Source organism: Acanthaster planci, linkage group LG13 (genome assembly GCF_054643075.1).
Source record: "Acanthaster planci isolate LZ-2023a linkage group LG13, COTS_SCS, whole genome shotgun sequence".
Classification (NCBI taxonomy): Eukaryota; Metazoa; Echinodermata; class Asteroidea; order Valvatida; family Acanthasteridae; genus Acanthaster; species Acanthaster planci.
In genome coordinates, this window is record NC_141789.1 from 4187710 (window position 1) to 4202948 (window position 15239).

A 15239-nucleotide genomic window follows, 5' to 3' on the forward strand; every position below is an offset into this window, starting at 1 on the left:
CACCACAATCAATCACTTAAAGGGAATAAAGAGCCATTTTGATCAATCAAAGCAACATGTACTTCTAGTTCTGGCAACACCATGCCAAATAGAAAAATCAATAAATCCTGAATACGTTTTCCCCCAAATTCGGAAATCCTGAAAAAATCTGGACAAATCTCACCCCTGGAAATTACACAAGTCCATGAGAAGTGGTTGCAGCTAGTGCCATAGAATCGTGTGTCATATCAAGCCACAGCCATGAAATTCAGGCAGTGACCTTATTCTGAAAGCCACATTTCTCCATTGCTTGGGTTCTTCCAAACCACATGTGCCCCAGGGACCGATTTGCCTTCTCATCAAGCCTCTTCCAAATTTACAAAACTGCACGTTTTTTCCCCTTTCAAAGTTTGCTGAGCTAGTTTTCTCTTTGGCCAAATACCGCAAGTTACCAAGCATGCATTTTGTCAATGAAAAAAGTGAACAGCATTTAAACTGTCAATTTCAGGACTACACTACCTACCAAGTGAGCTGTCTAGTTCCATCTCCACTGGTTCAAACACAAGTTTATATGCACTTGGCCTGCTCTTCTGTCTTCTTTGTAAATTACTGAGTGATCAAATTCCTTGCCAGCAGTATTTCATCGATAGAACGAAAAACTCATGGCAATCACAGACGGAAGTACTGACCTGTGACCCGCAGCTCTGGGCGGTCCTGCTGAACCTTCACCACCATTATTTGTAGGCGCAGCTCCTCTTGTGTCTGTAACAGGTTTCTGCCCTCCAACTCTTTCTCCTGTGAGACAAGTACAGAAAGTACAGCGTGTGAATGAAGGTTCTAATTGAATGCTTCAAATACATGTAGAACAGACTTTTTACATGTGACTACAGCATTTAACTCCCACGACAATTCACCCTAACCCCCAATCTGACATTCCTGACCATACGCAGAGTTCTGACATACATGTACCACAGGTGTTAACAAAATTTTGAAGGGGGGTTCATCATCATCAAACTGACAAACCAGCAAAGGTGGCAGGGATTCCATTCGGCTCAAGGCATTTTCAAGCAAATTGTTGATTTCAATTCACTTCCCTCCTGTTTTGGGGGTGTTTTTTTCCCTTTTTCCTCCTCTTTTATTTTTAATTTCCACCTTTCCCCTTATCCTCCCACATGCATACACCCATTACACTACTGACAACAAACTGCCAGATTTTTACCACATTGAAAAAAAAAGAACAAAATTTTATATCTGTAAATTTATCTTAAGTGCACACTACAAGTCATAGGTACAATTATATGTGGATGAAAACTTTTTTTATTCAAGGATTAGTCTTGAGGGAGAATGAAAGAGCAAGTGTCAAGAACACAGGAGCAATTAACCTGAATTAATGAGGATGCAAGGTCTGTACGTGTATATGTACAGCTGAACTTTGTAAATAAGAGGTCCTTCAGACTTACCAAATTACCTTGTTATAACAGGAATCTTGTATAATCAGGAATAAAAACAATGAAAAACGAAGGGCTGGGACCTAAAATTTTCCTTGTTATAAGCAGAATCTTATATCAACATTGCTCTTATTAACAAGGTTTGACTGTAACGGTATGTGTATGTATGTACACTGTAAGCTGCACAAACAAAACAGTTCAAGAACATTACTAACGTAAGTAATGATATGAGCTACATGTACACGTCCATGCAAGCCTGCTGAGCGTCATGAAGTACAGTAACCATGGCTACTTCAAATGTCAATGTTATTCAAAGGAAACCAAATACACAAATGTATAGTTTGTTGGTATTAAACAGAAGCAATACTGCATCATTCATGCCAGCTAACAGCCTGGAGAAACTTGCAATTGGAAATTGTGGGACAAACATCTCATTCTAATTTTCTTTTTACCCAACTATCTCGAGCCAAAATGGAGAGGATTGGCTTGCAAGTGTCCACTTTTCTTGATGATGATTTTACAATGCAATGCTTAAAAACTATGAAAAGAAACAGAAACCTGTTTGCAGATGGCACAGGAAAAAACTTAAGTCACAGAGTAGCACTCAACTGCCCTTAAGAAACTTGAATGTGGAAGCGATTCTTTTCATAAAAACTTTCTAACAGAATAAAATGGGGAGAACTAATCACTGCCATTTTTAAATCTTTATATATGTTGACAAACTGGCCACGACTGTCAATGTGTGCTCGCTTTTACTTCTGTCATTTATTTTATGTTTCACCTATCAACAGATGAACGACACTGGCATTCCTGATAATTAAAACAAAACAAAACATGGATTTTTCTGAACACCACTACATACATGGTTGTGATAACTACTGCACTGATGGGGATAACTCTTACACTGTAACGGTGAACGAGTAAAAGATGAAAGCCTACAACTCTTCCAACTCAGTAAGCTGTTACTGGGTGTTTCTTAATAATCCTTTAAAGTGAATTTAGTCCATTTTCCTTAGTGTGTTTCTCACATGGATGTGGTAAACACCAATGGGAAGCAGACAAGATGGAACAAATCTAATGAAATCTTGGAAAACCATAAACATGGTGAAAATGTACAGTTGACATTTTTCCACCACATAAGCTCTGTCCAAAACTGGTTCTACTATTTTCAAAGATTTTTAGATCAAATGTTACGAGCAGGGCCTATTCTCAGGGCGCTGCTGTATGTATGTAGTTAGCAGAAAAGTCATGCTTACAATAGCAGTAAAGTCCGCTAACTGCAAGCACTATTTCATGGCAGTGCATGGTGTGGTTGTGCTTATGGTTAAGCGTGCACAGAAATTTTCCCTGTTTTGTCACTACGTTAAGCAAATTTCTCCTCCAGTTTAAATGTACCTTTTGCTGTCCTTACTCCTTAATACTTATGGTCTTTATGAAGTATAGAGCCTCTGTTAGAATGAAATTGTGAGAAATTGGTCCCTTTTTAGTTTTAACAACTCATCGCTGGATGACATGTAAACACACACAATTTTCCTGATTTGTTTCACCAAGGATGTGAGTAGGCATTCACTCATTCGCACATCACATCCTTTAACAAGCGCCAATTTTCTTATATGTAGTGTTTGCAGATGTTGTGGGAGTCTCCAGTAATGAACGGATAAATCTAAAAGCAGCTAAAAACATACCAACGTACATTCACCAAAAGCACTGTAAACCGAGACTGTAAAAACCTAAGTGTAAGGCGTAAAGTAGAAATAAATTGGATCAGTGTGAAGTTAAATTTTATTAAAGGAAAGGTTTTTTAACCGGGAAAACTTTGAAAATTCAAAATCACCCCTAGGGCATATCGGTTTAATCCAATATGGCAGCTGTTTCCGAGCATGATGATTTTCGTCTACACAAAGTATGATTTCCACAAGTTAAACCTCACTTGTCTGAAGACATAATTCTTTTTGGCTTATAGTTATTAATGAATCAACTGAGAATGGAGTTTAAGACTTTCATCGACGTGTAAACTGACATGAAAGTGTGGTCATAAGCATAATCATATGCACATGTGCATTATAATATAGACACGAGTCGACTGCTGTGTTCCTGGATGAAGTTTTTTCATGAATCCACAATGCTACATTGTCCAGGAGGCGCATTACTCCAAGGTAAATTCACTGATTACTCCTAGCCATTGAAAACTGCTCCTTTTTAAGGGGATAAGAACCCGTCATGCCTGTTTCCCACCCTGACCCTGCGGGCGTTGTTCGCTTGTACTATGAACGCCATATAATCCATAGATTTTATGCAAGATAAACTACAAGACCTTTGATTTAAGCGAACATAAAACAAGTGAGTGGAATGTAAGTTGCTGTGAATATAATACACTATAACCAGCAAATCTTGCGAAATTATGACCAAGAAACAATGGTGTCCACTACCTTTAAAGACCTTGTTTGGGTAAGCCGATGCGCCACTGTTGGGAGCGATACCACACTTACAAAAGAGATAAGGTTACAAAATCCCAACTACTAAATCCTTTGTATCAAAACCACTGGCGAACAACACACATGGCCATGGTGACGCCTATATACTGTATGCTACGGACTTTTCGCGGCTGAACCGGTTCACTTCTGGACAGATGCCACAATTTTCACTAAGGCAGTTGAAAAACGGCTGAACAGAAGAACTCAGGGGGAAAAGAATGAAACTACCGATGCCTTGACTCAAAAGTTGTTCATGTACAACCCTACATATCTTTATGGGTGCCAGACATAATTTGAGAAAAAAATAACCCTCCCCCAGCAGCTTTCGAGGGGAAGAACACTCAGCATTAACTGGTTAAGGATTAGATGCTGAGGTGGCTTTCAATGAAACAATGAAACATCAAATAAAAAGGCCATTTTTTCAGTATTAAAAGAGGACAGGATCTCTGACACTGAACAAAAAAATGTACCTTCCTGTGTGGGCGATATGGGTCCATTGCATGCAGAAGCGTGGGCTTCAATTTGGTCGATGGGATAGTCAACACTGCACAAGGGACATTCCACGCCAACCTATGGAGCAACAGAAGATAATCACAAAAATAAGAGCCGATACACGTAAGGTTGGTCCATCTACATGTAGTTCCTCCTGTTCTCCCTTGGGCCAATATCTTTATTTCTGATAATAGTCTGCAATATTTGACAAACATTTCCCCAATACTTTTACCACATACTTAGTTTTTTCCCCTCTGAATTGCCTTTATTTTCACAGAAACAAATTAGTTTTCCGCAAGGGATATTTCCTCTAAATACTCTCCTCATACAATGTTTAGATCCCAAAGTTCAGGTTAATCAAACCATACTACTTCATTCAAATCACATCTTATGGCCTCGTAATTCTTGGTTTGGTGTCTGGGCAACACAAAGTGGAAATGAGAATGGCACTAATCCACACTATCCAACTGCAGTACAATGAGGTGTTTTGTAGATGACTGCCAGTGCTACTCTCATTTTCACCCATTTAAGGTTTCAAATTCTTTTGAAAAGCACCCTTCCATTGTGTTGTTCCCAGTACCAAACTGAGTGAAACAGACCTATTCATTCATGAACATCTAAAAGAAGACTTGTTTTCAACTCAGGTTTGCACACAACTATTTCACATCACACAAACAGCGCACATGTATTCAAAATGCCTAAACATGTAAACACAATAATTTAACATGCAATCAAACTAACGCTATTACTTTTTCAAGTAATGCTCGGCATGCCCAGTTTGCATACATGTACAGTATACATTACTTCTGCTGGGACTTAAACATTAGAGGACTCACCATTGTGGAATGACGTGTGTCTTCAACAGCATCCTCATCTCTGTCTTCAACTGTAATGATGTCCTCCTCTTCCTCGCATCCAACATCATCATCTTCCTCTGTTTCTCCCTGAAGTGTGTCATTGGACATTTCATCCCCTCCAGCATCTGCGTGTTCACTCATCTCTGTATCCAAACCTGCATCCTGCTCCTTCTCCACATTAGCTCTCACTGTCCCATCCTCCTCGTCGATGCTCTGGACACTGTCTTCTTCCTCTTCTTGTCTCCATGCCATCTCATCCCTGTCCTGATTTTCACTCTTATCATAGTCGTTGCTTTCTCCACCGTAATCTTCGTCCTCAAGCTGTGCTGGGCCATCTTCTACATCATCCCAAGATTCATCTGGTTCAAGCTTCTTAGCACAACTGTGGCATTCTGAGCTGTCTTCCTTGGGACTTTGACCATCTGTCAATTCCTCCTGTGGCTTCAAGGCACTTCTGCTATTAGCCAAGGATTGCTGCCTGTCACTACATGGAGATGGCTGTCTCTTGAGCACACTTTCCTTTAAACCATTACCATCTCTTTGCTGCTTATTCAATCCTTGTTTGATATCAAGTTTGCTATGAGATACAGGTAAGTCATTCTCACTTTGCTGACTACATTTTGCTGAGCTGTCAGTCCTGGAAAGCTCCACAAAGCTTTGGACACTGCCATCCTGCGAGGAACTGTCAGCATCTGAAACACACTCTTCTCTCTTCACTTCCCCACGAAATTGCTTCAGTCTCTGCAATGCAGGCACTGACTTATAAAAGTGGTATCTCTGCTCTTCGAATGATAAACCCAGAGTCCTGGCACTGTTCTGAGGACCTAACGTGGGAGATGATGTTTCTCTAAGACTAGTTACATCCTCCCTTTCTTCCTGACCATGCAGAATTTCTTCATTATCTGCAGATGCTATGGTATTTCTGATCATAGAACGGTCTAAGGATTGGCTGTCTGGGAGACAGGTCACACGTTTGGTTTCAGAATGATTTCTCTGCAGGCCATTTTCACCAAAATGTGAAGTGGCTTTGGGGATACATGAGGAAAGTATCTCCTCAACAAAGCTATCTTCCTCGTTACCAGTCTCACTCTCTTGGTTAGTGCCCTTCCTGCGACCAAGACTAGACTTTGTACTCGGGCCCTTATGAGGAGTTCCAGAATTTTGGCCTGTGCTGCTTGCAGCCATCTTCGTCCCACTACTAGTTTCGTTACTGGAGGATGCTTGAAAGACGTCCGTTAGGCTACTCTGACTATCTGTTTGATCATGAGAAGTTTTGCTGTCATCAGGATTATGGACACTGAGGGGTGAAGAAGATGGTCGTACTATAGGCTGACTAGAATCAGACTCTGATCCAGCACTCTTAGAAGCATCTCCAGCTATCGTGGCAAAATCCTGGGTTTCCATATGCTGTTGTTCCAATGTTGGTGACAGTGTTTCATCGGCCCTGTTCTCCTCAAAGCATCGACCATCCTGCTTCAGCATCTCAACAACGTCCTGAGTAGCCAACTTTGAGCGCCCTTGTGCCCTGCGACGGCCTAGGGGGATACAATCCTCAAAGTCTGAGTCAGCGTTGTCGTCAGTGTCAGCGACCTGTTTTTTCCTCCATTTCTGCAGTCTGCCCCTCAAAGGCCCTTCAGCTTTTCCTGGAACCGATGGCCCACCTTCATCCTCGCTGTCACTGGGAGCGTAAAAGACACAAGCCCTGCTGCCCCGCTTGCGGTGCACCAGTGTGTCGCTGTAGCAGTTACCAGTCACAACTGGGTTGCCCCAGCTGATCCTATTCGGAATCCGCATCTGGGCTTGGCGCAGTCGACAGCAGTAGGCCTGGAGCAGCTGGTAGATGACTCTGGAGTAGGAGGTCTTGCTGACATTCCGAGGAGCATAAAACGGGTGCTTCCTCCATCTAGGCTGTAAGCGAGAGATCGGCACTGTCATTTAAATTCAACATGACATAAAATGGATAGGAGTAAATATACAACACAGGAGAGATGCAGCTTCAAAATGAGCAAGTCAGTACAAAACAGTTGACAGATGTCACATCCACAATGTGTGCATTCCATTTGGAGCTGATACTGGACCCAAACATCCTCCCAATTAAAAAAAAGGGAGTTTTATAATGACTGACAGAAAATTAGTTTTAAATATTAGCTTTTGTTAATTTATCCCACAATATGAAAGTTCAATGGATGTAATTATTGGATATCTGACTAGAGGTAAGGAACAATGTAGTTTTTGTGTTCTGGGATACACAAATATCCCCGAAGCACTTCCTACTGGAAGAAAATTCAAGGACATGCCTGCTCGAACAGTGATGTGGTGGTTACTATAGACAGAACGATACATGTATGGCCATAACGACACAGTTCCATGATAACTGCGACTCTGTCGCAGTTATCATATGTATTGATGCAACTTAGCTTCTCTATAAGATTAATGTGACAGCAAACATGTATTTACAAGTACAGGCAGAGCAAGCAAATGACCTTTGGTTACTCACCTTTCTGGGATGACATTTGACGAAGTGCACGGAAGGGGGGCAAGAAGAAAAAGTAAAATTGATGAAAGTTCAGTAAATTTTTCAGTTAATTTTAATACTAAAAATAATGGCCCCTACCCCAATAACCAGGTGAATTGGCCCACTTACATGTAATACTTTCTCCTTGAAACTTTTAAAGAAACCGCAAGCCAAATGTTCAGCACAAATAAACAGAAGACAATGATTGCTTTGAAGTTTAGAGATCAAATGGGTTCAACTCAATAAACCCACAAGAGGAATGTAGAGAAATCAATAATAAATGTGATAAAAGCAGACAATGAATACAGTGCACCACCATGAGTTTGCCATGAATGTGTCACTTTCCAACTTTGCAGATGACTTTAGGCATCCTTTATTATGTATAAACATCAACTACTCTGCATCCTTTCCATGCAATACTCATACCTGCCAACACTGAAAAGTCAGAAAGAGGAACACCTCCAATAGCATTCGGAGAGCGTCGCAGACGCTCGCACTGAATGGGTGGGGTCCAGGGGCCCGCCCGCCTTAGGACCCCTGGTGGAGTCCAGGGTGCAGTCCCCCCAGAAGCTCCTACGTTTGGCACTTTTGAACCTCCATAAGAGGTCCTATGAACATCAATTTGTATGAGTCTTAAGCCTGAAGAATCATACAAAAATTGCTGTGTACAGGGCCTCTATTGGATTATGGTATATAGAATGTTGAATGGTAAACAGAAATATCGTAAGGATGAAACCACATAAATAGAAGTTACCAAAAATATCATGCATGAAGAGGCAGCATTTTCATGGTCTTACTGAATAATTTTCGCGATCCGGAACTAGGAAATTGACTGTACCAAACCTATATGAACAAGAGACCGAAGGAGTTTTGTCTTATGAGGTGGAAGCGCTGTTGATGTACACTTGCATGACTGTATTTGTAACTTTCAAACCCTGTTGGCCTAAATGACTTTTGTGCGGAATTAGTAGTGCTTACTGTTTGAGTTAAAGAGTACTTTTGTCAAATAAAACAATATGAATGAAAATTACTTTATGTTGGGATTGACGACGAAGCAAGAGTGGACTGTGTAACATTCCAGCGGTACTGGGACTACACACGGCGTGCGGTAAGTAGTGATCACGCACAAATTGTGCGGTTGATCGCCCTCTTTTTATAACCAATAACTAAATGTGCTTTGCAAACCCAAAGAGTCAGAGAACTAGTTTAGTTTTTTATACCAAGAAATATACCGTTTCAAAATTATTTTTGAATTAAAGCAACATGAGTTTCCTCAGTGACTCAGCGGAACTGTGGATGAGGAATTGAAAAAAACAAAACAAATGTTTTCTGTATGTACAAAAGCATTTCAAATCTAAGTATTCTTTCATTCAAAAAAAGGAAAATGTTGACAGGTGCAAGTCATAATAAAGTCGGCCAATCAAATGTCACTTGTCGAAGTACTTATACATTAAAATCTCCACAATTTGAACCTCAGGGGAATGCAGTTATCCTGAAAAAGTATTTATTAAACTAAACCACTTCATCGTGGTACCTTCATGAGGCAAAACTTTCGTATCGCTTAGTCATTTAACGAGGTGAAGCACTGCAATTTTTTTCACTTGGGCTTCCCTACGTGTGGTCACATGACCTTTCCTTTTGCGGTCATATGGCCGCTGTAGTGTCAGCGATTAGACTGCCTGAAGGGGACTACAATTGGGCCCGCGTTGCAATCAGGTTGGTTTCAGTGTCTTGAAAGCCAGGATTACAGTTGCAGCTACATTGATTTATGCAACATGCATACAACTGGTCCTCGCGATGACTCCTTACCCTATATAGACTTCCAATACTTTCAACGCCGTTTGAAGCATTTTGGTGGTGGTTTTTTGAATCAGAAATTTCAAAATAAGTGGACATAATGGTGTGGGTATTGTTCAAGTTACGGTAGTATTTTTGTACATAAAACTTTAAGCCTTTTAATCCGTGAAGTACATAGCACTGATCTGGTCCGCAGATGACACGACTAGCGCTCACCATTTGTGCACGCCATGTGCGTCCGCGTGTATGTGGTCATGCAGCATCCGGGACATTTCCTTTGAGCGGTTGCATGTGCGTATATCATGTAGGTGGTTTGCAGCTCTGTCTTCTTTTCTGACGTTCCCCGTGAGGATTTGTTTTTCTGTTTCACACACCCACAAAAAAAATTTGCAAACTGAAGGTAACAGTTTCGTTTGATAAAAAGGTAGGACAGATTAACTCTGACGTTTAGAACAATGTGATGCTTGCTTCCTATGTACCAAAAAGAACCATGTTTCAGGCACATGGTCCACCGGGTCGTGCGCAATGCCATTTGTTATTAAGTGATCTCTTTCCGGGTACCTGGGTACCCAATGTTAAAAAAAAGGGTACCCGGTTCTAAAATTACCCACAAATGCACACCCCTACTTCAGAGATGTAGGGTATGGAACCAGTCTACCAAACAACAATATTCTTCACGAACAAGAAGTGTGCAACGTGCGCAACGGGCGGGCCGGCTGTTTTGGAATATTTTTAATTTTTTTTATTTCCTCTTTCGAAACCTGTAAAATCAGAACGTTCCAATTTTTGAGCACTTTTAATCTCGAAAATCGGAACGGTTCCGCCTAAATCGGAACAGTTGGCAGGTATAAATACTGAACAAACACAAATGCATTTGGAGTCTTTTAAATTCACACTGCTAATTATTCACACACACACACCAGTTCCAACTTTAAAATTCATGTTAACTAAAGTGTGAAACAAATAGTCAAGTTTTTATGCGTAAGGAAAAACATTTGTCAATTGACTCATAATGCACTGTGAATTAGACCTCTATGTTGTAACCTTTAGGTGGTACATTACACTGTGAGTTCTGCCCATGCAGAATGTATATATCTGCATGGGCTAATGAAGGATGGACTGCAATAGCCTCACCTGGTATCAACCAGTTGATAGACCTCAAGATGTCGTCTACTCTGGCTTGAGTCATGGTTCTCCTGCCCACCTTGGCCGGACATGATCTCGTCGTCGCTCACCACGTTGACCTCGTCTTCTCCCTCCCCAGACTCCTCTAGCGGATCCAGGGAGCCTGGGTCGGGGGGAGTCTGCATCTTCCGTGCCTTGGTCTGTTGCTCTGGCTGAGGCTCATCTCCCTTGCAAATGTGACGTTTGCGGAGCCGTAAACGATCTGAGGTACGTGTGCATCTGCATGCCATCACAAGTACATGAAAGTCAGTTTAATGAAGGTGCAGTTAGTTCCGGTTTGAATAATTTCATTTCCGATGTTACAATCATTATTTACTCATTTCTGGATTGCAACCTTGGATTCCTCAAAAGCATGGGCGCCAATCGGGAATGCGACATGATATCCCCCACTTTAATTACCGTTCATCTCCCCCCTGCCCACCCCCCCCTGTTTTCTTCTGGTCCTAAATAAATAAAATGTAGGGGGAATAGGGCTACATTTGATTAGATAAGATTTGCTGTTTATATGTGCTAAATCTTTCCTCTTATCATTTTTATGGGTTAATACTGGGAATGACAAAACAAAATGATTCTAAACATACATAAACTTTGCAAAGATAAAAATACTTAAAAAAGAAAACAAATCTTGCAAAATCATTTGGTGAAATAATAGACATCAGAAATTGCCTCAGATGACACCTCAGAACATCTAGAATCCAAAATTTTCCAGGGAGCCGCTAAGTGGCCCCCGGACCCTATGCCATTAGAGCCTTGAGCTTTGCACAAATATTACATGTAGTTCTGATCAAGGTTATGTCACCCCACTTTTGAAAAGCGGTTGGTGTTCATGCTCGAAAGTCTCAACAGCAAGAATCCAAAGGAACACTTACATGTTGGTGTCATTTTGATGTTGGCTACTATCATCTTTTTGGCTTTCATTTCCACCTCCCTGAAAAAAGAAAAAGGATGTTTAATGTAATTAAAATCAGACAGCCATGACAAAAAACGGACTATAATCATTCCTTAATCCTAAAATATTTAGTCTTGGTCTAAAATTATGCGATTTAATTCCGACATGTCAGTTTATTATAATTAGTCACAGTTATAATTAAAGAAATGCATTCTCATTTGTTTTCAACATATCAAAATGTTCACAGAATTATTCTTTCACCCTGACAGAGTCGTTGTTCATGTCTGGTGTGCCTCTTTCACTACCTGCCACCGCTGTTGGCAGAGATGGATCGCCCCAGTCTACACTGTCCATCATATCCTGCCATTCATTGCAATCGTTGGTATTGGACTGCACCATTTTCAGCGGGGTTGTTTCCCCTTCACAGTCATCACTCAAGACTGATGAGGGGGAAGATGCAGAGTCAGTCGGATCGGTCTGTAAGCGACACAAAAATAAACCACTGTCAATACATTTAACCGCTGAAAATCAAATAAACATGCCTAACTTCAAAACATAATCCACACATGAACACTTTACGATAATCTTTTTGACCCCTTTCACACTGAGACAAAGTGTTAACCCATCATAATTGTCAAACTTTCTCCAACTTGGCTGAGACATTACTCGTCTGAGAAATTATATGATTTCAGTGGGCTGTCCTACCCTAGTCCATAAAATTAAATGACAAATGTTTTTAAAAATCACATTTTGACTGGATTTACCTGTACATGACATATTGGCCAAAAAAAAAAGGCCTTCCAAAATCCTCTTCCAAACAAAAGTACAGAGTGCGCATGCTCATTTATGTGATGATCACACGATCCCAACGAAGTTCCTCAAAGTCCAATGCCATGCGTTTAAAATAGAGTCAATATGCTTATACAAGTGTGTCTTTCTTTATAACTTGTGATTCATCATACCCTGTTTCCCTTCTATTGTCAAAATGTCAAAAATAAATCATCCAGTTTCATAACTACTGGAAGATCACATTTGAAAAGCGACAGAAGATGGCATCCACTTTTTTCATGTCAAGTCACATCACGTGTGCCTACACATGTACATCAGTTCTTTATAATTTCTCATGGTTTGAAACATTGCATTTTCCTTAAGTTCTCAAAAACTGAAAATAAAAATGCTCCCTTTTCTAAATGTCCTGATCACACACTACTGGTACATCACATTTGAACACAAACAGAAGATAGTTTCCGACTGTTTTGCCTTAAAGTTCCTTAAGACCACTGCAGAACTGTCAACTTAATGATCACAAAACCATATTCGGAAAATCCCAAAGTGGTATTTTTCACTGAAAAACTGTACATTTCAGAAATATGCATCTCATAGACATGCTCTGGTTTAATGTGGCTGCAATGCTCCAACTTTGTTGCTTGGTGGTTTCACGGTGGTGTGTAATACAGTCGTTTTAAAATGATTCAGACTGATTGCAGCTCAATTATCCATAAATTAAGTGACATGGGATTAATCCCCCCCCCTTGTGTGAAGGAGACCCTACAAAACTCTTTTTCAATGTTAAGCTTCTAATTTGGAATAATGCAGGATGGTCAAAGTACCAATACCACGTTTCCTACCTTTGGATCAGTTTAACCAGCACCAGATAGGGTAAATACTTTGCACATCAAACTGATTACTTGAGAAATCCATTTTACAGCCAGAACCACCATAAGAACAGATTTTCTGACAAAGCACTGAAATTCAGGTAATGTAACAGAATTCTAGTAAACTTAAAAACAGAAAATGCTGTTGAAAATTTTGCCTTGATGCAACAGCTTAAAACGCAACAGGCATACACTGATAATCCTTTGACATAACTATTACGTATATGCATGGCTCTGACGTCACATAAATCGATTACATGGACGTCCTCACTGACAAGATTACTACTTACAGCAGTCTGCACTCCCAGCTGTTTTTATCTCACACAATCTGCTTTTTCTGGGTGTATCAAAATGTCAAATATTTTATGGGGAAAAACACAGAAGGCCATAATTTCAACAAATTCCTAGATGAAATATGGCAAAATCGTTCTAGTCGGTAGGTCTGCCACTGCAAGAACATTCCAGTCACATACCTTAAAAAGGCACGGTACATTAAATAACGATTTTTTACCTTTATACCGAAGTAATCTTTTAAACCTCTGCATGCAGTCAGCAAGTGCTTTTTAAAACTGCTTTGGAAACTCGGCTCCGACAAGTGCTCTTGAGAAGGAGCATCTGCTGCCTGGGATCGGTTGGGAACAGATTTGCTTGGGGTTTGTGGTGATCGGCTGTTGCCTTCTTGCTCTCGGGTTTCCAGAGGAAATGCGCTTTGCCAGTCACCCTGGGACTCAGACCCCCACTGCTCTGCCTCCATCTCAAGTTTGCTAAGCTCAATGGCCCTCTGAAAAACATCGAGGGTAACAAGCAACTAAACAGTGAACTTTAATGAGGAAAGGGGCTCCGTAAAAACAGCCACTTCATTTACACAAATGTCCAGACAGATTTCAACCTTGAAATACTATTTTACGGTTTCAAAATGATTCAGTTACAGCTTAAATATGGCTAGACTCATGTCTACCACCCAGTTTAGTTTGTTAGCCCTTCCTTCATTCCTACTAATTCCAACACTTCACATCTTCTTCCCATTTTCTATCCTTCAACACTGCCTAACATTCATGCTTAGTAAGAACCTATTAAAATTCTGCTGTGATAGCTTCAACCGTTGGCTTTTAACTCCACGTTTATCAAGAATTGCAGACATCACCAACCCCCCTCCCCCAAAAATCGATTTAAAACCCTGAGCGTATTATGCACACGTGTGTTCTTACCATTATATCATCTTCCTCCTGTTGTCTCAATTCTTCTGCACCTAACATTAAAAGAATCAGTCCATGAACTGTTGCCCTTTTGCAAACAAATCCTACCAATGATAACACTATGTATTTCCTGAAACCCTCAACAGCCGAAACATTTACCGCTTGTTATACAGCATCTGGCAGCAGACAATTCTGCTGGACTCTGCTGATCTGAGCAGACAGCCAAGTTTAATCTTTGGACTCTTGTCAGCAGGCCAATTCCTTTCAACAAGTCTCATGCCAGAAAATAAGCAATACTTTAAGTACTTTGCATTTTCTTCGGGTACTAATACTGGGATATTCGTTTATTTTTTTTTTTTTTCTGACCAGCTGCACAGCGAAATTTCAAATAGTGCTTTGATTACTCCTTGACAGACTTCTTTTATGAAGGGACTGCTTGAAGGATGTGGGACACAAAGTGTGCCCTATGGCGTCAGCACATGGAATGGGCAGACAGACCAAAGAGACGACTAACCATAGCCCATGTACACTGTACCATACTGACACAAGCAGGGTTCACTGACAATCCAAATTGCTGTACGGGATACACATATAAGTAGCACCAATGAAGTTGTTTCCCAATGACGTGGCTAAGTCCAGGGTCAAATTTCACAGTGCTGCTTAGCACGTTATTTTATGCTGACAGAGGGTCCATGTATTTCATGAAGACTGTAAGCAGTACGTATGGCGAAAGGCATGCTTACCTTGGAGGA

General features: G+C 40.7%; 1 protein-coding gene across 1 annotated transcript in view; it reads right to left on the minus strand.

The window, feature by feature from the left end:
- Nucleotides 1–15239, minus strand: part of LOC110981273 (uncharacterized) — a 32958-nt gene that overhangs the window by 12015 nt on the left and 5704 nt on the right. The window contains exons 4-12 of the mRNA XM_087144797.1: nt 14500–14540; nt 13803–14072; nt 11898–12113; nt 11617–11675; nt 10697–10966; nt 7748–7751; nt 5230–7158; nt 4372–4471; nt 669–774 (exon numbers count right to left, since the gene is read on the minus strand). Of these exons, the coding sequence (XP_087000923.1) occupies nt 669–774; nt 4372–4471; nt 5230–7158; nt 7748–7751; nt 10697–10966; nt 11617–11675; nt 11898–12113; nt 13803–14072; nt 14500–14540 (2995 nt within the window). The remainder of the gene's footprint in view (nt 1–668; nt 775–4371; nt 4472–5229; nt 7159–7747; nt 7752–10696; nt 10967–11616; nt 11676–11897; nt 12114–13802; nt 14073–14499; nt 14541–15239) is intronic.